General features: G+C 36.0%; 1 protein-coding gene across 1 annotated transcript in view; it reads right to left on the bottom strand.

Moving 5' to 3' along the window:
* LOC129749690 (dopamine receptor 2-like) overlaps positions 1-23989 on the bottom strand; it is a 660001-nt gene that overhangs the window by 588192 nt on the left and 47820 nt on the right. The window contains exon 2 of the mRNA XM_055744740.1: positions 6643-6727. Within this exon, the coding sequence (XP_055600715.1) occupies positions 6643-6727 (85 nt within the window). The remainder of the gene's footprint in view (positions 1-6642; positions 6728-23989) is intronic.

Here is a 23989-nt window from a genome sequence, read left to right as displayed (position 1 = left end):
GTTTTTCAATGACTTGTCAGCCAACTTCATCGTTGATATAAGTCGCGAATGACATGAAGATGTTAAAACGACTATAATCGAAACAAAAAAAAATGCCAGGTGCACTGATTTGTCTGTAAAATACAGACATTGATTTTGCAAAAATCCAATGCCTATTTAGCATATCTCTGTGCCGATAGTGCGCTGAAATGTGCACTGTGCCGAAGACGGTATGTTTGAAAAACCGTAACTGGCATAAGGACTCGGCTCCCAACCAGAATAATGACCACTACATTCAAGCAAAACAAGAAAAACATTTTATGGGATTTCTTTCCTATTGGATAATTCATCCCAGAAACAAGAAAATAAAAATTAAAATCACAGCGCCGTAGTGAGAATCGAACTCAAGTTACCAACTATATCGTCATGCCAGTCCGACACCTTAACCAATGAACTATGCGAACTTCATGCAGGATGAGGGATATTTGTCATAGGCTTTATGTCACCGATCAATCACAAAAAAAACGCACAACGGCGGCTTCCCGGCGTTTGGTCTCCTTTCAATTCATTCCTTTGTCTCGTGAAGGAAACGGGAAAGGGAACGGGAGTGAAGGAACGGGAAACCCATTGAATGAGAACTGTGCTTTGCTTACTGCCTGCTATTACATACACACGCTACATATACACAGCTGCCAAAGCCGGGCAGCTTGGCCAGTGGAAGAAATATTTCTGTTGTTGCTTTTGCTACACATGTGCAGCTTAGCCAGTGGTTGTTTGCTGGTGGATTGAATTGAAGCAATGTTGTTGTTGTTGCTTTTACTACATACACACACACAGCTCTACCGTGGTTGTTTGCCGGCGCGGCGGATTGAATTGAAGGAATATTTTTGTTGTTGCTTTTGCTACATTCACACGCACAGTGCTCGGTTCGCTGGCTGCCTGGTGTTGGCCGGTATTTATTTTTATCCTTCTTCGTCCTGTGATGCGATATGGAGGGACGTGAATTCGTTTTTATTTTGTTTCTTTCAGACATACGCAATTCGGTTAACTTGGGAGGTTAATGCCGGTGGGAGCAAATTGAATCAGCACCGGTCGCGTTATCTTCTTGTACCAATGATGCCTTGTACCAATGATGCCGCCATTGGCACAGAGGCTGAATTGTGGGTGCAGATTACACAAATTTAACAACATTTCAAAATTGAATGTGGAAATCAATATAAATATAGCAAATATGATCCATTCGTTCCAGTGTCAGGCCCATGCGAAGGACTTCTCCAAGGAGGAAGGGGTGAGGGGTTTGAAATTCGAAATTAAGCTAGAAATTATACAACATAAAAATGCACAGTCAATCTATATATATATAAAACAGGAAGAGAGACAGACCATACAGAAATGTGCGAACACGCATAACTCTTCACTGGATCATCCGATTCGCATGCGATTTTTTTTGTTGTGTTCGTCTCCACGCGAAGAATATCACAACGGAGAGATAATTTCGAAAATATTTTTGTGAAATTTGAAAATTAATTTTTAGTTTTTATTCGTATCAAATAAAAGTCATGGCACCCAATTTCCATTTTTTTTTCATTCGAATCACCCAGAGTAGGAAGGCGCCAAAAGCAATCAAGGCTTACTGATGTTCATCCATCTCTCTATAGGAAGTTTTGGCGCCCATTTTCGTTGCAAGTGTACTTTTCACGTGGCACCAGTAAAATGGATACTTGGATGTAATTGTTCACCTTCCGTATGGGGTGAAAAAAAGGACGCAATAAGCCGGCATGGAGTAGATAAACCTTTTTTCGAAAATTGTCATTTTTGCTTCAGCATCACGGCAACTTTAACATTTTTTAAGCTAATTTGCCCAAAGCTAGCCGGATTTCCCGGTTTTACCCGGACTTGACCGGGTAATTGATAAATCAAAATTTAAAGGGCCCGGTCATATCGTCCAGCCCGGTTGTCCGAATTTTGATAAAAAAACCCGAATTTTCTGGATTAAGTCATTTCATTTGCCAAATAAAAAAAATCTCTTATTAAGTTAATTGTTTTTTTAGATTCTGCGTACTAAAACAAAATTTTTTGAGCAACTTTTAACATAATAATCATGCACGGTTTCTGGATGCTTCAAATACGATTCAAAATTTCTGATGTGTTTCGAAGAAAAATAAAATATTAAAGTGCTTTTCGTTTTAATTTTTGTTTTTTTAAGTAGTTTCTGATTTTCGCCCAAATTTGCTTGGTATAGCCCGGAATTTGGATTGACAATTTTGAAATCAAATGCCTGGATATTGTTAGGTTTTTAGATAGAATGAAGTTGCCTGACATATCCAAAACAACTTAACAGATAACAATGAAATATTCCATTACAGAATCTTCTGTTCATATTTATGGTATAACACCAAGAGAACGTCTAATTTTTTATTAATAGAATAAGACGTTTATAAATTAATTTACTTGGTTTTTGTAAACGTCAAGAATGTAATGAGTTAGTTCGAGAATAGAATGATATTAACTTTGTAATTCTATGTGAATTTCATCAGAAAACCAAGGAAATGTTAGATACTATCCACTTCTTCCTTTCATACTAAGGTGCTTAAAAACTAAACAAAATTAAGGATATAAATAGGGTTAACTTTGTAAAAATAACATTCATAATTCGATCCAACGCTCAGTATCAGAAATCAAGAACAGATAATTGGTTCAATAACATCTTCAAATACAAGAAGCTTGGAAAATAAAAATTTTAGTCTCGATGAAAATATGATTCAAGATCCAAAACAAAGATAATGAAAACTGAATTAGATTTGCAAAAACTTTTTTGAATTTCATTTCTGATTTGGAATTCAAGATCTCAAATTAAAAAAAAAGATTTCATAATCGTTTGATTTGAAATTGCTGTGAATAAAAATTCCATATACATACACATATATTGAATGTTCTAATTTTCTTTGTTCAGTGCTTAAGCATCCATTTCTCGATAAATATGATAATGTTAAAGTCGATATAAAAAAGATGATTTTAAAAATTAAGAGGAGATTATCTAATACAGAGAACATATCAAATGCATGATAGATAACGAAAAACAGAATGGTATATGAAAATTTGTTGATATTTATATATTTGCAGCATAAAAAATCGCGAAATTTCATACCATGAAAAGTGTTGTGCCATTTCTACAAATTTGGTACCTATACGATAAAGAAAAATTGATACATGGTTTTGGTGAAAAAGGACAGACAGTTGATCAAAACTGCTTAAAATGACGACACATTTCAACAAAACACTTTTTGGCACTTATCTTGGGATTAATACAAATTGAACATATCGGTGTCAAGGATCCTCTGTTAATGAAAAAAAAAGTAAAACGGAAGAAAATAGATTTTTAACTTTATCCCAGAAGATATTCGCTTTCCAGTTTTGTTGGAAGTCAATTCGGGATGAAAAAGCCAATGATGCTTAAAATCCCTTGAGAAAAAAAAAGTTGGAAATCAATCTTCTTCGGAAATTTTTGCCCCTGGAGGCAGGCACTACCATAATATGACAGAAGTATTACGAAAATAGTCAAAAAACTGTGTCGATTCACTCCGTTTGAAGGTAACAATCCAGTTTCATGAGCGCAAATATAATTATTAACCTATTTTCTGCTTATTTACATGTTCATTATTTTTGCGAAATTCACAGGCTTAACGAAGTTAACCGGGTCAGCTAGTTGATTTATAAAACCAATTTTCTACTTAAGACTATCACATAAAATAATAAATTTTACTGAAAAAAATCAAAATCAGAATCAAACTTTGACATAATTGCATTTTTTCCGAAAGTCATATACTAATTTAGCGCAAATAATATTCCTTGTTCTGAATAATAAATTTGCTTGAAAAAGAATTTTTTTCTAGTTTGCAAATTTGAAATCAATATTTCCGAAACACCAACGAATACGAATTCTAATTTCAAATAACACCAGAATTCAAAGCTTCGGGAATTTCACGGTTATATTTTGAATTGAAAAAAAAAAAATATTTTAACCATTTTTTGAATGCGAAGTCTTAGTAAGGAAAAAAATATCCATTTTTAAAAGAAAAGAATTTATGAAAAAAAAAACATTTGCATGATTAAATTTAATTTGATCAAAAAAAATGGAATTTTATAGTAAAAATGTATAAATTGGTTGGGTAATAGTTTAATTGATTTTCGGCAATTTCAGTCGAGAAAAATCTTAAAACGATTTTTACTTTTTCATCCAACGTTTCGGCATTTATTATGCCTTTTTCAAGGAGTCTATTAATATGCATAATTTAATAATGTGTTTTAAAAAAGTGTTACCATATTGGGTGTATTTGCTGAAATTTCTTGTTTTAATTGTCAAAAAAGTATTTTGAATCTGCTTAACTGTCTAATTGGGAAAGGTAAATCCAGTTATGTGTGGTAAACTTAGATTTCCCGATTCAGCAGATTCAAAAAACTTTTTTATCAATTAGTAAGTAAGTAAGTTAGTAAGTTAGTAAGTTTCAGTAAGTAAACCGAATATTGTAAATCCTTTTTTGAACACATTATCTAACTATGTTATAAGACTCCTTGAAAAAGGCATAATAAATGCCGAAACGTCAGATGAAAAAATTTAAATCGTTTGAAGGTTTTCCATAACTGAAATCACCGAAAATCCATTTATTCGTTTTGAATTTTATTTCAAGAGTACCAGTGATCAAAGTCAGAGATAAAATCGTTTTCATATTCAAATTCATCCGGTCATTAAAATATAACGCTAGAGAAGTTCATTTTCGAAGTTCACAATAATAACTTAACCTTATTTAAATTCATTATTGAAAGCTTATCCTGACAAAGTTATTGAATGATCAAACAGAAACTGATGAAAAAATAAGGTATATGAATTTTTGTTGTAAACATATAATACACAAAGCAAATACTTATTAAGTTACCATTGGACATTATAATTGTGAGGCCATAGACAATATAAAAGGCGGGTTATACCATTAAAATAATACGGAAATAAACTAAGGTCAATTTGTTTTACCCAAAAAATTTACTCAATTCAGAGACGCTTCAAGGCGGCTTGGGGATCGATGAGAATTGTCCATCATCATTTCGATGTGGTGTGGTTTTATTTTTTATCAACCACACGACACGTTTTCTAATAACGTGATCCATATTCGCAAATCATGCTCACACGAGTAAACATTTTCCCACCCCAAGGGTGAGTGAGCGTTGTTCATTTTCCTTTTTTTTTTTGCTTTTCAGCCTTTGAACAACAACCAAACGTGGTCGTTACATGTAGAACATTTTTCAACCTGCCAAGTACTATTTACTTCAAGTCGAGTTGTTGTTATCTCGGCGGGGTGTCTCGTATTTATGTGCAAACATTTTTCTTAATCCATTGTTGTTGCCCAAAACAGCCACCACTCTGGAGCTTTCTGGAGCCCTCTTCTCGGTCTTGGGTGGGCTAGGGGTGCAAATATTTTTCAAACTCTTCACGGCGGAATTCCGCTACGCACGAACGGGGCTTTCGGGAGTTTTCTTGGCACTCATCATGAGTACATCGTATGAATAAGATGAAGGGGGAGCTGTTTTCTGTTTATGCTCCATCAAGAATAAGAGGGCAGAGTTCAAAGGTTTTTTTGCTCGGCGATGAAGAAAGGAAGTTGGTTGCTGTTGGCGGAAAGTCAATCTAAATATTATACCAAACAACATATTTTTGCTTGCTGGTGTTACTCTTTTCCGAAAAAAGTAAGACACTGAGAAAGAAAACATACATAAGCAAACATCAGGGATGTAGTTATAGAGGTATTCGCAAATTTCAAAGGCCTACACTGTTACTTTCTCATAGTCTGATGAGCTCAAAAGGTAAAAAACGAACCTTTATAATAAAAATTGACTTCTCAAATTACTTCGACAGTTATTCAGTCACGAATCTCTTATATTTTGATACAAAGATTCAAAATGAGCTGAATGTAAAAAAAATCGTTAATAAACGAAAACTAACAAAAAAACATTTTAATGTACAACTTATGAAAAAAAAAACTCAATAATTATTTCTCAATGAAAAAGTTTTTCCAGGGACTAGGAGGTTTGTGATAGATTTTATTTCGGCCTATCAGTTTTTGTTATTTTTGAACTGATTACTTTTCACAATACAAATTTGAATAATGACTTCATTAAAATTATAATCTGTAACCCAAGGATTTTGGATGACATCAAGTAAGTAGAGATTTAATTGGGAATCGCATCGCATAGAGATTTTAGTAAAGAGTAGCATATTTGAACAATTAGTAGAAAATTTCAACAAACAGATGTAGAGAAATCGACATATTGGGTAATTCTATGACGACACAAGAAAAAGGGTAACACATTTTGTAGACACACTTGGAATAGTTTTTCCCTAGGGAGTACAAAAAGAGGTTCAACTTGAGAGGGTTCTCTTACTTCGGTTACGATACTGGAGAAATCTACAAGTAACAGCACATCATTCACGGATGTTGTTGTGGTGTGTATATTTATGTAAAATTATGCTTCTCACATCAGCATTTCACACGTTCGCTCACATATGCTTTCGGAAGAAAATGTGGTGAAAAAGCGAAGAAGCCAAAGGGCCTCCGATTGGGGCCAGAAAGAGGAAAAAAAGGTACCAACAGAATAAAAAGATGAACTCACCTGAGACGCTTTCGAGCGCATCGTCGGCTGGTACTTCCGGCGGATCTTCCGGGGACAGCAAACACACAATATCCTCACGAAGGCCCTGCGGGATAGAAAAGATGGACAACGAAGCGTACGGTTAGAGAATTTGTCACACATTTCTTCACACGTGTATGTGGATTTCACAAGTACAAGTTCTCCACCCACACTTTTAACTTGTAAGGGCCGGAAGCACGTGGTATGTGAGAGTATGGTGTACTTGTGCTTCCATAATGGTGTAAACATTGTTTGGATTCCTTTTTCGAGAGTCAACTCGGTACGACGAATGGCAAATGGGGGAAGGTTTTTGAATATTCAATAACACTTGCCAGCTCTCTTCTTTGCACAATCGGTAGCCTTTCTTTTATTTGGCTTCCCGGAGATGGAAGTTTTTTTTTCCACCCCGGGCAATCGAAGGGGAGAAAAACATCAGTAATAGAGATCCGATTGACTGTTTTCTATCGACGGAACCAACTGTGCTTGTTAGTTCGGAAGGGAAAGTGTTTTAAGGATGCTAGACACGATTTGACTATTTCAATATTTGCAATACAAACAGATAACGTGGGTGATATACTTAAAATTTCGAGCACGTTAACATTCACTCATATGTTTTTCGATTTTTATTGGGAATTTTTAAAAAGGCACAACAATAAGCGGAATTCATGTTCTTAATCAGAGCACCAGTAGCTTTACCTTTGACATGAAATGATTAATATTTTTGACAGATCCTTGAGTAAAGGTGAGTTTTAATTTTATGATAAATACTTTTTAACCTAAATTGCATTAGACTTCATAGTTGTAAAGACAGTATGAAGCGATATATCTTGGAATGAACAATTTGGAACGGAATTTATTTATTGGTCGGCCAGAAGTAGTAAATTTCATTTCATTTGGTGACAAAATTTTGTATTGAATTTGACGTAATTTGTTTAAGAATAAATCAAAATCTTGATGACTCTTATATCATTTTAAATTTGAATTTAGTAACTTAAGATAAAGCCAATAAACTGGTGACTCAAAACATAACAAATATCCTTATCCATAGAATGCAAAAAAGTGCAAGATTTTGATCGTTGCCAGAGACATTATTCTCCATTTCTCTCATTGGTCTATTCCCATCTGATTTTTAGCCATCTGGATGCTCTGCTGGTTGCAAAGAGAACATAACGATGATTTTCTCCCTTGAAGGCGCGGGAGAAAAATCATTTAAAAATTTACAAACATGGTGGACTTTCTATTAAATCCGATTCAAACTGACTTCAGACGACATTGTATACGAACTTTTTTTTTATTTGTTTATTTGTGTAAAACATCAACGGATCACATGTTGATGATGACCTAATGATAACTTAATAAAATAATGAGTTGAAAACTAGTTAAATCTACAAAGTTCTCGAAACCATTAAAATAATGAGTTAAAAACTAGTTATATCTACAAAGTTCTCGAAACCATTAAAATTTTTCTTCGGAAAGTAGTCCTTGAAGCGTCGAAGTCGAAGTACTCGGCGAAGGGGTTGAAAGTTCTCAAAATTCCAATAAGAGCGTTGTTGGCTCCGTAGTTATTCAGCCGGATGGGAACATAGAGCTGTAGATTTTGGTTCCTGAATCCTCGGGGTCGCACACTGAGAGGAATAGCCTCCAGCAGCATGGGAGCGTCAATCCTCGACGCAAGGAGATCCGCTACGACTAGAGCACGTGCAGCGTTACGACGAATTTGAAGTGTGTCTAAATCAATTAGGCGGCAACGGTTTTCGTAACTGGGTAAACGAAACGGATCTAACCAGTTCAAGTGTCGCAGGACATACCGTATAAAGCGCCGCTGGATAGCCTCTATTCGTTCAGCTCCGTGCTGGTAAAATGGGCACCAAACTGCAGATGCATATTCAAGCGTTGAGCGAACTATGCTGCAATAGAAGCTTTTTAGGCAGTACACATCTTTAAACTCCTTTGTTACGCGAAATAAGAAGCCAAGACTTCTAGACGCTTAATCGACGATGTGATTCGTATGAGTCTTAAACTCCAGCCGATGGTCTAGGATAACGCTCAGATCGTTGATGTGGTCCACCCGAGCGATGGTTTCGTTCCCAAGAGTGTACTCTGCGTGAAGAGGGTTTCGCTTGCGAGAAAAAGAAATTACTGCACATTTGCTGTGGTTCAGAGGTAAGCAGTTGGTGTCACACCAGTGAGCGAAGGTGTTGAACTGCCTTTGCAAGAGATCGATATCGTCTTGGCCATTGATGCTGTGGAAAAGTTTGAGGTCGTCGGCATACGCAAGTATTGGGCGGCCCAAGAGAGTGAGAACATCGTTGAAATAGATGACAAAAATTATCGGTCCCAAGTGGCTTCCCTGGAGCACACCTGAACAAGCGGAGAATTGTCTTGAAAAGTAATTTCCGGTTTGCACTGATAACTTCCGTCCCGTTAAATAGCTTCGAAACCAGTCCAGTAGCGATCCACAAAATCCTGAGCGTTCGAGTTTAGCAATAGCAATATCGTGATTTACTTTATCGAAAGCAGCAGACAGATCAGTATAGATGGCGTCAGTTTGTGACATCATGGTGAAGCTATTTTGCACGACCGATGTAAAAGTCAACAAATTTGTTGTCGTGGATCGTTTCGGTAGAAATCCGTGCTGATCGTTGGAAAGGTATTGTTTTGAGGACGAAAAAATAGGATACAGAACAACCAATTCGAACAGTTTGGCTATCGAACAAAGAGCTGGTATTCCGCGGTAGTTTATCACATCTTTCTTATTTCCCTTTTTGTCAACAGGGAACATGTAAGCTTCTTTCCAGAGCGAGGGAAAGGTTGCGAAGTCCAGCGAAGCTCGAAAAATATGTCTGATGGGAGTCAGCAAATGTTGCATGAAACATTTCAAGAAGATAGCTGGTATCTCGTCCGGACCCGTAGATGATGAATTTTTAAGTTTTGCTGTCGCCTTTAAAATGACTGCGTCATCGAGGGCAATGCCGTTTAAGGAAGAGTCTAGAGGTGTGATATTTCCTACAGCCATATCCAGTTGCTCTGAGGAAATGGACCCAGTTGTGAAAACGCTAGAAAATTTCTCAGCAAAGAGGTTGCATATTTCAAGAACGGTGTTCGCTGTGTGGCCATTCAAGAACATTTGAGACGGAAGCCCAGATTCTTTCTGCTGATTTTTAACGTACTTCCAGGAAGATCTCGGGTTGGTCTTAAAATTACGCTGTAGTCGGTGGAGATAGTTCTGGTAGCAACGCCTACTGCTTTTTTTTACGCCGTGTTCAGCTTGCGGTATTCTTCCTTTGTGCAGAGGGACTTGTGCTTGCTGAAGTTTCGAAGAGCACGGTTTTTTGCCGTCTTTAGTTGTCGCAGTTGATCAGTGACCCAGGGAGCTCGTGGGTTGGAGGGTAAGCTACGTTTCGGAACAATGCGGTCAATTATATAGTTCAGTATATTTGAAAAAGTTGCAGCAGCTGTATCGGGATTAGACATATCGAGCTCGTTCTCCCATTCGATAGCATTCAGGATGAGTAACATAGCTTCGTAGTCGACGTTTTTGAAGTCCTGGTAGAAGGGAGCGGTTTCCTCTATAGGATCGTTAACTCTAGTGACATCGAGTGAGACCACTAAAGCTGGGTGATGGGAAACAACTTTAACAAGAGGAGCAGGAGCTAAATCAATAGTCGGATTCCTGAAGCCTTCGTTTATGAAGCAGAGGTCTAGCATACGGCTGTTTTCGTTTTCAAAGCTGTTGATCTGGCGAAGAGTCGCGGTGCTCAAAGAGTCCAGGAAGATGTTGGAAGGAGCCGAGAAATAGGAGCGCATAGGATTTGGGAACAAAAAGCCGCCATTGGAAGGATACAATTTCAAGCCAGTCATGTTGAAATCATCGATAACAAGTATGTCATCTTCGGGAGAGCAGATTGAGCTTACTTTGGATAGGTACCGCGAGAAAGACTCAGCAAAAGCGGGTCACTAGAGCGATCAGGAGGCACGTACACTACGCATAAGTACGATTTCCGATCACCGAGATCAATGCGGGCCAAAAGAAGCTCCAAATCGTCCCAGGAACTGTCTTCGATAAGCTGAGCCGGGAGTCTAGAGTTGACAGCAAGTAAAACTCCGCCTCCAGTTGACTTTTTGCTGTTCAGAGGGTTTCGATCGCAACGGAACACTGCAAAATCTGGGCCGATGATTTGACTGGATAAGGTGCGGTCATTTAGCCATGTTTTTGTAAAGGCGATGATTTCATAGCAGGAGCATGACGTGGCAAGGAGGTAATCAACCAGACAGGAATTGATACCACCAACGTTCTGGTAATAAACATTGATGGGCTCGGATGTATCGGATGCAGAACGAGAACGAAGATCCCTGGAAATGCAAATTCCATCACGAGGAGAAGGACAGTTGAAAGTAGCGTACTTGCCTGAAATCGCAGGCTGGAGAACCCCTTCACCACAGACGAACTCAGGGCCGGGACGACTGTTGTTGCTGGCAGGAAACGGCGCGACTGAGTCGAATGGCTCAGAGAGGTCTCCGTAGTTCCTGATAAGTTGCGTCCCGGTGCTGGAGGCCCAGTAGATGTAGCAGAGTCAAGATGATTTTTCGGGGTTGATCTCTGATGAATCGAAAACTGGATACACGAGGAAGATGTTCTCATCATAACGGGGTACTTGCCTAAGAGAGCGGTCTGGAGAACCCCCTCGCCACCAACGAACTCAGGGCCAGGACAACTGAAGACGCAGGCAGGAAACAGCGCGACTGAGTCGAAGGGCTCCGAGGTCTCCATAAAGCGAACGTCGCTGCGTCCTGGTGCTGAAACCCAAGAAATGGCCGAGGTACTTGCGGGCAGGAATGAGCGGTAGTTTGCGTGGTGTTTGTGTTCGGGTGAAATATTATCACACAGAGATGAAGTTCTTGAAAGGTATGAGTACTTGCCTGGATATGTAGGCTGGAGGACCTAATCGCCAAAATCGAACTCAGGGCTGGGACGGTTGATGACGCTGGCTGGAAACAGCGCGACTGAGTCGAGTGGCTTTAAGGCCTCCCAAGTGCTAAATTCGTTGCGTCCCAGAGGAGAGGTATGCTCATCGTTACGTAACGATTTTTTTCTCCGATTTTTTTTCTAATCGCAGGTATTTAGATGTCATGCAATTTTTGCACGGAAATGATGAGAAATTTGATAAATTTGTAAGCTTCAACAGTTTCAAAGCCGCCGCTCGTGGCGTAGAGGATAGCTTAAAAGTCTTCTAAGCCAGCGGGCATGAGATCGAATCCCGGTTACGGCATACATAGTACACTTGTAAGATGCTAGCCAAAATATCTTCGAAAGATGTATGCTTTGAGTTAAGAAAGCTTCGCACACTGGTGTGATTTAAAATGCCTGCCTTTGAATCGCAGTAAATGTGCAGTGTGCAGTCATTAGCTGTTCAAGAAGGCGGCAGCCTTTTTCCGCTGAGTACTTCCTCGGAGATGAGCCAATTACACGCTTAGAACACATCAATGATTTGGGCGTAATTCCAGACCGGAAGCTGGAATTCAGGACACTCACAAACTACGTTGTCGACAAAGCCTCGAGAAGTCTTGGATTCTTTATTCGAACTTCAAGTATGTGTATTGCCTGGAAAGTTTGTATTGCAGTATTGTTCGCTCTATCTTTGAATTTGCATCAGCTGTTTGGTGTCCCTACTACCAGAATGGGGCCGAACGGATCGAGGCTATTCAGAGGCGCTTCTTGCGATTTGCCATTAGACACTCTTCAAACCCGCAGAAACGCAGCACGAGCTTCCTTCGTCGCCGATCTCTCGACATCGCGAATTGATTGCCCCACGCTTCTAGAAGCCATTCTTCTAAGTGTGCGACCCCGTGGACTTAGAAACCAAGATCTTCGATTGTGTATTTAGGCTTCCGGTTTGGTGTTTGGAAAACATTCAACCGTTTTTCGGAGCACTTTGGCTTCGACCTTTCGAGAAATGTTTTCCGTGGTGAAGTTTTATGTGTATTGAGACCCCTGTAATTGAATTTAGTACTTATTTTATACTAATTTTTAGTCATCATTTGGTCCAATAGGTGTTCCGTTTATTTGTAATAAATAAATATATAAAAAAGGAATCTCTTGGAGGAAACATCAAGTAAGTAACATCAAGAGTTCATGTATGTGTTTTTGTTCGTTTCAAAAAACATGATGTTTGCTGTTTTGTATCTTCTTTTTATAAAGATTCTGAGAAAGACTTCTTAAGATCGGTATTGAGTATTCATGAAATAACCATTGGAGAACCGAATACCCCGAACCTCAAGAACTCAATTCCACTTTATCGATTTAATAAATGCAAGGTTTTTTAATTCCGATGAATATTATTAAGTGAAGTTTATTTTGCATAACAAGTTATGCTCCTTGAGCAAAATTAAGTGAATAAAGACCATCGGCTAATTAGCACAGAGCAACTCGGAATAAGACAATCAAGAAGTGTTTACAGAGAGTTATCATTAAATCTGTTTAATGAAGCCTGGTCGAAATAAGTCGAAACAAGTATAAATGAATTGACACCTGTCTCCTTCCAATGGACTTTCGTCGATTTCTAGCAGATCGTAACGAATCCTGCTGCTGAGCTGGATCGGTTTTGATTAGTTTCAACTTGCTTTATTGAACAACGACCTGACTAGTTTCGACCAAAGCATTGGCTCATTGAACAACTACCAGTTGACAGAAACCAATTTCCACTTACGATTGAACGAAGCTATAACTGAGTATTAAGAAACTATATGGACAGACCTAATTTATTTTGTTGTTTTTTTTCTTAAACAAAAAAATATTATGAGAGGGTGAGAAGGAGGGGGGGTAGGATATTTTTTAGCGTTACTTAGTTTTCTGACGGGGGTGCGTCGCAGCGTAACGATTTGTTACATACGGTGGGGAAAACTTTTCACTTGCACATGAAAAACTCACTTGATAAATCAGAAAGAATGGATTTCAGACGCATTTTTCAATCTACCGAGCGAAAACCAGTAGATCGACTTCCATCAAACTTTGTACAATGTTTCATTCAAAACTGTATACTTGAATGTCGAATCGATGTTTTTAGTGAAATTATCGCAAACGTTTAATAATTTATATAGACCACTCTGAAGGGTGACCATTGACAAAAATTCCATTAAAAAAATTTAATTGACTATTTTATGAAAACCCCATTAGGCCATTAAGGTGATTGTTTTTCTCATTTTTTTTTCATTATTGTATTAACTTTGAAAAAAGATAAGAAACCTATAAGGCTGAAACAAATATCTTTCTCTTATTTTATAACCCCCCCTTGGAAATTTCTATAAAACCCGAAGGGGGAAATAAATAAAGTTTGAAGAATTTTATGAAAATTTCAGAAAAAAATCAAATATTCGAAAGATTACAAGACCAAAATCCAAATTGTGGAAAATGGGAGTTATTTCACGTTTTGTATTCTTGATTTTATTGAATTTTTCGATAAAAAATTACTTGATTTATAGGTTTTGTGCAATGATATAGTATGCAATTTTGTTGCGTACAAGCTTTTGTGCAATTTATTCGAATTTATTTGATTTTCGCATTATTTTTTATCATCCCCACCCTTGCGATGTGCCAACTCCTAGTGACAAAAGAAGGGTTTGAAATTTGTTCCGGCCTAAAGCATGGATCACTACAAATCTGGACGCGTTGAAACGGGTCTATCTCGGAGCTATGTAAACGAAAAAAAAAGTTTTATTATCAAAATGTAGGGTTTTTATTGCATTTCAAAGGAAAAATAAGAAAAAAAATATTTTGATGTTTTTTTGATAAAATTTTGAACTTTTCGTCTAGAACCACTCATCAAAGTTTGGACACCCTATTCACTGACCTTAGCTGCCATTTTGTTCCACAATCTCTTCATCTCTATTGCTTCCCGAGTCGTCCTACCATTTTTCTTCATCTTCTGCTTGACAATTGCCCAAAATTGTTCGATAAGGCGGAATTGAGGGCAGTTGAGTGGGTTGAAGACCTTTTCAACAAAATCCACCCGTTGGCCGAATACCACTGTAGTACCTCCTAGCTTTAGTGGCAGCATGCAAAATCTGGCGAAAACTTTACTGGTCTTTTGTGAGATTTATTGTACGAAAAAAAAAACATTTTTTAAGGCACTTCTCCTTGTACATATCGGAGTCCATGGTCTTGTTTTTCACAAAAACCGGGGTTTTTCGTCCGCAGCTGCAAATACCTTGCTAGATCAAACACTTTCTTGCCAACTTATCGGCAAAAACGAATTTGAACTTGGCGGGGACATCACCCCGACCAGTGAAGTGCACCACTGCAGTGGCTTTATAAAATTTTGGGCCAGGAAGCTGCCCAAAATCCATCTTCGCGTACGTTTCGTCATCCATGAGGATGCATCCGTCGAACTTCGTTGGAATCTTGTTGTATAACTTCCGGGCACGTCCTTTGGCTACTAAATTCTGCTTCTATGTCCGGTTTGGTTGCTTACTGGCCCGATAGGATCGTATTCCTTCGCGGAGACTAATCCTTCCGGTCCGGTGTACCGGTGTACCGGTCGATGTTGAATTTCTTGGCGATGTCGTAGTCCGAGTACCCTGTGTTTGCCTTGATCGTTCTCAACACCTTCAAATGCAGGTTCTGATTCTTAGGTCCACTATGACGCTTGGTATGAACGGTAAGAACCTGCCGATCGATAGTATGCATCTCACGAAAACGTTTGAAAACGCTGCACACGGTTGATTTGAGCATTTTTAACGATTTCGCGATTTTTTTAACCCGACCACGTCGGTTTTTAACGTGAGTGTCCAAATTTTATTTTCGTCTCGCGGTTTTCATCACGTGTAACTTTTTTGGAACTAAACGAATCGTAATGAAATTTTCAGCACTGATAGAGGAAACATTTTCAAACAAATTACTGTCAAAACATTCCAGATCCAACAACTAGGAGCGAAATGGTATAATAAACAGTGCGTCCAGATTCATGGTGATCCATGCTTTAATTTTGCTCTCGTTTTGTGGTGATGTTATTGAAACTAAAGAAAAACGGTTTTCAAAAAAAAAAATGTAGGCACTATTATTCAAGACTTTTTTTTATAAAATTTTCACGCAATTTCCGTAACCTGGGTTATTTTTATATTGGCAAACAAATTTGTTCTCTCCTAGTGACAACAATATCAAAGCCATTCAACGCCGAGACATTGGAAATAATCTCATCGCCTCATCACTGATGAAGAAATCGCTGACTTTAAGTACCATTTTTGACTAAATTTACTCGAGTTTTCTATAGTGTTGGGTTCTGTAACATGTTTCTCAAGGCGTACATCAATTAAAAGCTATTTAATATGTCGAAGTTTGAGACAGTTTGATGAATTTTGGTATTTTTCGATACATTGACCGAACAGGCAAATGCAATCAGAGATTCCTCAGTTAACAAAAATGAAAAAAAATAAAATTCCTTCATTTTATTTTTTTAGTAAATTTCTCCATGTATTATGACCTAGGTAAAAAATACAGAGCACTTCATGCCGTCAATTTTTGTATCCCACTCTGACATATATTTTTAATCAAATTCACTGTAGGTCATCAGGTTTATCCTCTATTCAAGCAACGTGTAATAATTGCAAAGTAGAATGATTACTCCTGTCAAATTCAGTAAAAGTTTCATCGTCCTCTAGAAGTCACAAATTATTCTCACAATTTTTGTACATGCAAAATCTCGTAATAACATTGCGTTACTTTATAAATATGAAAAAAATTTAGAACATTTCTTTAAAGGACACATTGTGTGTTTTATTATTCGAGCTCGATTTGGTTTTTGTTTTATTTGTTTTGGTTATTTCTTTTGATAATTTTCTAGAATTTAAGGAGCGATCGGCAGCTCCCTCTTTATTCCGGCTTCCTGGTTTCTTTTTCCATCCATATTCCATCCATAGATCTTGTAGAAAATAAATTTGTCAAAACACCTTAATTATTTGAAAAGACCGTAAACTTCGAATTCTTCAATATTTGAACCAATTTAGGGAAAAATAACTCCAGCTTTATCAACATTTTTTCACGTGTGTTTCTTAAAGTAGAGTTCAACAAACAATTCATCATAATTTTCATAACTCTGGCTAGCCTACTTCATTAATACCATCAAATAACCCGTGTCCACTTTCTTTCGTGAACAGTCCTTTGAGGCCTTTTCTGTCCTATATATTTTTGATGCTTTGAGCGATATTATTTTGAACGCTTTGAATCATTCCATTTTCAACTTAGCTTGTTTACTTGTTATAGTCTCAGTTGTTCGCTACGCGGAAAAAAAGTATAGTATTTCCAACAATAATCCCCTTATATTCAATCATATATCTGATTAATTCTCGGCTAACTATAATTATTAAAATTTCAACAATACATATAATAGACAATCTGATTGATTTCGCACAGTCAACAATGTTTATAATACATTCAACTATAGTTGTATGATAAATTTTGTGCATTCAACTATAAATATCATAGATTCAACTATTATGTGCGATTGATGTTATACATTCAACATTCATTATAGTAGAATCAATTATAATAATATGATTGATTTAATTATAAATATGATAGATCCAACTATAGTAATATAATTGATTTGATTATAAATATTATAGATTCAATTGTAGTAGTATGATTGATTTGATTATAAATATCATAGGTTCGATTTTATTTCTATGATTGATTCCCTGAGGTCAACTATAAATATTGTACATTCAATTTCTGGTTATATTGGAAGTTATCATATCTGAAACACTTTTTCGGAATAATTTTATGGCTACGTTTATTTTTTTTTTCAATTTATTATTTCATCATTTTGCATTTAGTTCGTTTAAGCCGCCATGATGCTAGAAAACCTGACCGGAAATCCCGATATCCATGTCCTGGTTCCTCCGCTGGTTTTGTTTTTGGGTCTTGATGCATGGTTGCCCAGGAAATTTTGCGTCTTAACTAATCGGTCCCGGAAGATGTCCGTGCTTCTGCACCCGGCGAAGATTGGCCTTGTGGGGGGAAATTTATTCAATTTTATGACATAAATCTATCATACGCTGACTTACCGTAATGTTTCTTGTGAGATCCTCGTCGAGACCCACGTCGATTTCCCGGGCAGCCAGAGTAGGTGTACTTTTTCCAATTACAGGAACTGTCGGCCTTCTACAAGACCGCTGCCACGAACTGGTAGAGGAAAATGTTTCCCAATCACCGGAGAGAGCCCTAAAAACAGCGATACGATCGCTACAGGGAACACGTACTGGGTCCCACACTTACTTTTTTTTTGTTTTTTCTGATGAACACTATAGTATTCAAGTAACGCACTATCTATCATAACAATACAGTTTTATTTACTATATTTATGGTTCAATACCTAGAATCAATCATACATTTGTAGTTGAATCTATTATATTTACAATTGAATCAATTATACCACTACAGTTGAATCTATCATATTTACAGTTGAATCAATTATACCACTACAGTTGAATCTATTATATTTATAGTTGAATGCCTATAATCAATCATACAATTGTAATTGAATCTACCATATCTACAGTTGAATCAATTATACCATTACAATTGAATCAATTATACCATTACAATTGAATGTATTATATTCATAGTTGATTGCATAAGGTCAATCAGCAGTTTGTAGTTGAATCTATTGTATTTATAGTTTAATGCTAAAAATAAACCATACAGTTGAATGCATTATATTGACAGTTGATTGCGTGAGGACAATTAGAAGTTTGTAGTTGAATCTATTAGATAAGTAGTTGAATGCGAAAAAATCAACTGCATTTCGATTATTGGTATAACAAGCTGAAATAATTGAAACAACTGTCGTCTTTTTTCTCCGTGTAGGTACTTGTTTCAAATTAGCCTCAATTTAAAACGATCGTAAAACAGAAAAATATTTTTGAAATCACGAGAATCTGCGTTGAAATTCCTCCATTCGGTTTCGTTCAAATGTTTCTTCGAAAGAATTTTCAAGAGCAGTAGTGGAAACGCCATTCAAATAATAATATTTTTAATTTGATTGCCACCAAAAGCTGTAACCAGGAACATCTTCATTAAGATATAATTACCTCGAACCCGCCCGAGCCAGACCAAACCATCTTTTCGATAGCGAACGGAAAAAGCTTGTCTATAGCTAACTGACCTGCTTTTGCGCGCCGTCGGTTCCCGATTAATGAATTGTAATTCCTCAATTTATTATATTGTGCTCTTCGTCTTTCCCTTTGCCGGCAATTTGCCATCCTCACCATCGGCGGCAGCAGCAATCTCGCGAAAGCATCTTGATGATGAAGCTGTTCTGCTTAAGCATGACGCTTGAAAGAAGGAAGGTAACGCTAAGGAAAAAAAAACTACCGTTCCAGAGCTAACCAATCGGAAGTAGATGAGGAGGCAGCCTGTAAAACACGAAATTTTCCACTTTCCACCATTTTTGAAGAGAGTGTTGGTGGATTGGGTGTGGTGAAGTAGTGGAGGTGCGGTAGTTTGGTGGAAAAACTCAATTATGATGGTTTAATTAGCACACAACGAGCAAATTTCCCGACATTGCGTTTCGAATGGCTTTTCTCCGAGACGGCCGGCGATTCGCTTATGCTTGGAATTTCTACCGAAGTTTAGCATTCGTGGAAAGGGAATCAAAACGGATGAAAAAGAAAAACTTTCAACTTGAAACTGATGGAAAATCGTATTTATAACTTTGTAGTTTTATTCCCGTCGACTGACTGGAAGGAACACTATTTTTACTTATTAAGCTCGCTTTTCAGTAACACCCAGTTGGTGCGGATGGCGAAAAGTTTTTGTATGTCGTCGAATTGCTTTTAATTTTATGTCTCCATTAAGTTTAATCTGAGTCAAAAAGAGTAACTGAGAAGTTATGGAAACAAGCGATTCTGAACCTTAGTAAAAATTGGAAATAGAGACCAATAAAATTACATGTTCTGGCAATTTTACGTTTTAAATGTGAAAAATCGATTTCATTATCAATGTCTAAAAAATCCATGAATCAGAAGTAAAAATCCAATCTCAATAGTGAAGTTGAATGTATAGATTAACGAACATGTACCATTCTGCTAAACCAGAGAAAATGTTCACAAATAGGGTAGATGTTGTTGGTACGCCAAGTATCGTGCTACCACACATCCACAAAATAATTAATAAAGATTTTTGATACACAATTTCGCCACGTGTTTAAAATATCAATTTTTTTATTTAAGGTGTCCTTTTCCCCCGAAAAAAAAAAACAACCTAACTCGTTGCTGTGTCTCGGTTATTAATTTAAGCAATTTATTCTCAACGAGTTTACCGAGTCTTCCGAGAAATCTGCGCTCGATTACAACATCGTTGTCCTCCTCCACGTCTTATGTAAGTAAGTTTTCCTCCGTTCCGGCCGACCGAGACAGGTGTTCGACCTTGTTTGGTCGGGTCATGAACGAGAGGGCTTCAACTTCAGCAAACAACCTACAACTAGGAAGGTACCACACAAAAAATGCAATCAAAATCAGCAAACGCCGGAAAATCAACAGACCCATCACAGCCCAATGAAATCAGTTCACTTTCTTCGTTCCCTTCCTTTTCTAGCTTTCCCTGTGCGATAGGCGTGTAAATTGTATGTGTATTGGAGGGAAAGAAGTAGGAAAAAAATGACGAAAACATTTGCGCCATTTCCTTGAAATTGTATTCGCTGACTTAAAGAGCGGAAATTTTGATAGGGGTTACTTAAAGATAATTGAAAACAATCTTCTAAATACAATCATACATAAATGAAGAATTTGGCTGAGATCAATCAAGAAGAATGACCATAAATGATATAAATATTTTTAAAACTACCTATGTTGAAAAAAAAAAAGAAATCTGGAAACCCTATTTCGTTCGGGGTGAAACTTTCCACAACTTTCAGCTTACCATTTCGGGGAAAAGTGAATCAATCGCTGTCTGCGGAATTCCATCCGAGCTTGCTGAGTTTTGTAAATATAAGTTTATCACGTCTATTTTTACTGCACTTCTTGAAGTGTTTAGTTCTCTGGATCTCTCGACTAGTTTTGGGCATGATGGAATTCCAGCGTCATTTGTTTCAAAAGTTTCTGTTTCTCTTGTCACACCAATTTGTATGATTTTCAATCTAATTACACCGGTCCAGGTTCGCCCAGGGTTCAAAATTCATTTTTTTCTAGAAATAACAACAATACCAAAAATGCAAGATAAATAAGGAAAATGGATTTCTTAACCCATTTTTCAATTAAACAATCAAAGTTTCGAATCATTGCTTTTTTTTCGATAAGTCATTAATAAATTATTCAAAAACACGTTTCTTCTTCTGAGTTAGACATTTGTTTGAAAGTATATTTTAACCAGTTTAGTTTTCAAATTTTATATCATTATTTCCGAAACACCAGAAAACGAATAAAAATGAAAATTTCGAATACGAACCAAATCCAAATTTTAAAGCTTCGGGTATCAGAATCAGTGCTCAGAAAAAGAAAACATTTAAACACCAGATTAAAAAGAAACATAAACATTTTCTCTTAAATAAAATTCACATCAGGTCAAAAATTTACCCCTGTTTAAAAAATATTTAGAAAATTATAATGATTTTAAATTATTATTATCATATTGAATTCCATTTCTTTTCAAGAGATAATTGAAAAATTAAAAGTAATATATTATATTCGTAAAAAAAATCGTTTCGATTTTAAATGTGAATTCTCGATTAGGGAATAAAATAAATATCCATTTTGAACTTGAGAGAATTTCTTCAAAATACAGATTAGATGATTGAGTTTAATTTGATAAAATTACATTTATCAAAATAGGGTAAGTGTTCCTAATGTGGCATGTGTACCTAATGTTAACATACTGTTCGATTTTGCCTGTTTTTGACGTTATTTTTCACTTATCACAATTATCAAAAAAATGATATTGTAAAGGATCATGTGATCTTTCATTTTACAAACAAATTAGCTTTCTAATTCACAAGATTTTTCGTAAAATCCGGATTGTTTCCTAGTATGTCCAAATTGAATGGAAGTGTTAGCAAATTACTTAAAAAACACCTGTTTAGAAATAGAAGATAAAAGCTGAATTTATCAACCGATTTTTTTGAAATTTTTTGACGGATTGTTTTTTATCATGATTTAAGTAAAAAGTATGTTAGAACGATGTTTTGTTCGTGTAAAAACTTAAAAAAGCATATGTCCACAATTAGGAACACTATTTTCAACGTGTTCCTAATTATGGACATAGTCAAAGTTTTCCAAACTATATCAAAGACATAGAATGTATTTGAAATAAATTTGATTGAAAGAATTGTGTTTTAACATAATTTTCAACGATCTGTTAAAATAAACTGTTTTGAGCTTATAAAACATGTTTTTTTTTACTTCAGTATATCTCAAAGCTTAAAATGTTGAAAAAATATGGTTGTAAGGAACGCACCTTTCGCGACAGAGAAGAAAACCATCAAATTACAGAGAGCTTCTTAACGAGAACAGAATCGAAAGGAAAAATAAAAAAAATCTCAAAAAAATACGTTGTATACCGTCTTTTGGGGCAACATGCAACACTTTTCAACTTCAATTGCTTCTTAAACCCTTATGTCCACTGATAATCCTACCGTTTGTACATCAAAAGTTTTAAGGTTAATGGGACATCAAATTAACGTAGTCAGAAAAATAATTGGTTTCACCAGTTATTTTTAAATTTACATAACATGCGATTTTCACCCTACTAAGAAAAAGGGGTATCTAAGTTGCAAAAACCTTTGTTCTTAATGAAAAATCAAACAAAAAATTTTGAAAAGTTTTCGACATATTTGTGATGTCGTTACGCATAAAGCACGATCTGCAGTTATTTAAGATTTTGTTAGAATTAAAGTTTATATTTTTTCTTTTAAAAGAAAGCATTTTACATCATATTCTAGCTTATGGAAACAAGATTTAAACTGTGAATCGTTGATTTGCATGTCGATGCATTTTAGCCCAGACTGGTAACGGAATTTTAAAAATATTTATTTTAAAAAATTAAATGATTGTTCTAAAAATATTCATACACCAACAGTGTTGATGTAGGATAATAAGTTCCATATAAAGTTTGTAGGTAATATCACTAAGTCAATCCGTCCCATTGTGTAAAGTTTTTTACGGCATCAAAAATGTAAAAATTTCGATGTTTCGAATTTTCTATGAGATTCAAAAACTTCATAAAGCTCTCTCACGATGTGAGAAACTATGGCATCATCGTTTTTTTTTTAATCATTAAATGATAATTTTAATCAATTATATTAAAATAAAAGTTAAATAAGTGTTGTGGTACCCAAATGTTGCATCTAACAATGCTGTTGCATGATGCTCTGTTTAACTTAACTTATTTGTATCCATTTGTATCCATATCCATTCATTGTAGACTTTTCTACTTTTTGAAATATAATAAATGTATCCATTGGAAAAGGTAAAGTTTGAATTTAAATGAGCTCAATATTCACTATTTTCCTCAAAACTAGCGTAAAGGAATAATGTGTAGGATTTAAATAGATCTCATTTCCCTATTCATATTCCTAAAACGTTGTTATATTAATAAAAAGGTGAGTTTTAAGATTTTTCTTTTTAAAGTATTAAAAAAACAGACCCATATGCAAAATCAGGAACAAAAAGTGTAATATTTGGGTACGCGGGTACATTTTTCCTCATATGTTAATATTAGGAACACCCATATGTTAACATTAGGAACAATTAGTGCCATATTAGGAACATCGACACACTTTATAAAACATGATATTTTTCGTAAATTAAGGCTTGAAATGATTATTTCAAACCAAAACAGAGTTCAGAAAAAAAATTGGAATTTAGTTACCAAAAAATTGTATATCTAAGTATTAAAGATTCGGCGCAATAATAACAAATCTAAAAACCTCTGACAAAATATAGCAAAATAAGGCTCATTTACCCTAATTTTTTATGTTCAAATTTTTATGGTTACCAAAATAAATGGCTAAAAATGTAATTTTTGAAATTCCCACTAAAACGGTACATATTTGAATTTAAAGATTAAAAATTCATCATTGAAAGCTATGAATGACAAAGTATAGGTTGGGAAATTTGATTTCTTGAGTGATCAATAAGAAACCGAAAAGAATAAAAATGAGGAAAATTTAGTTTTGTTGTGAATATTTGAACCTCAAATAAAATACTTATTCAGTGAACATTGCGCATTAATATAGAGCTTTTAAGTTGCTACTTCGAATCATCTTTCGGAAATTCAAGCTCTAAACATTTTGGCATCCTCAATTGAAATATTGGGTCTTGGAACGGACAAAAGGAACAAACC

The sequence above is a fragment of the Uranotaenia lowii genome, chromosome 1 (assembly GCF_029784155.1).
Source record: "Uranotaenia lowii strain MFRU-FL chromosome 1, ASM2978415v1, whole genome shotgun sequence".
In the NCBI taxonomy this organism is placed as follows: domain Eukaryota; kingdom Metazoa; phylum Arthropoda; class Insecta; order Diptera; family Culicidae; genus Uranotaenia; species Uranotaenia lowii.
Note: the sequence above shows the minus strand (reverse complement) of the source record. Positions and strands in the feature narration are given on the sequence as shown.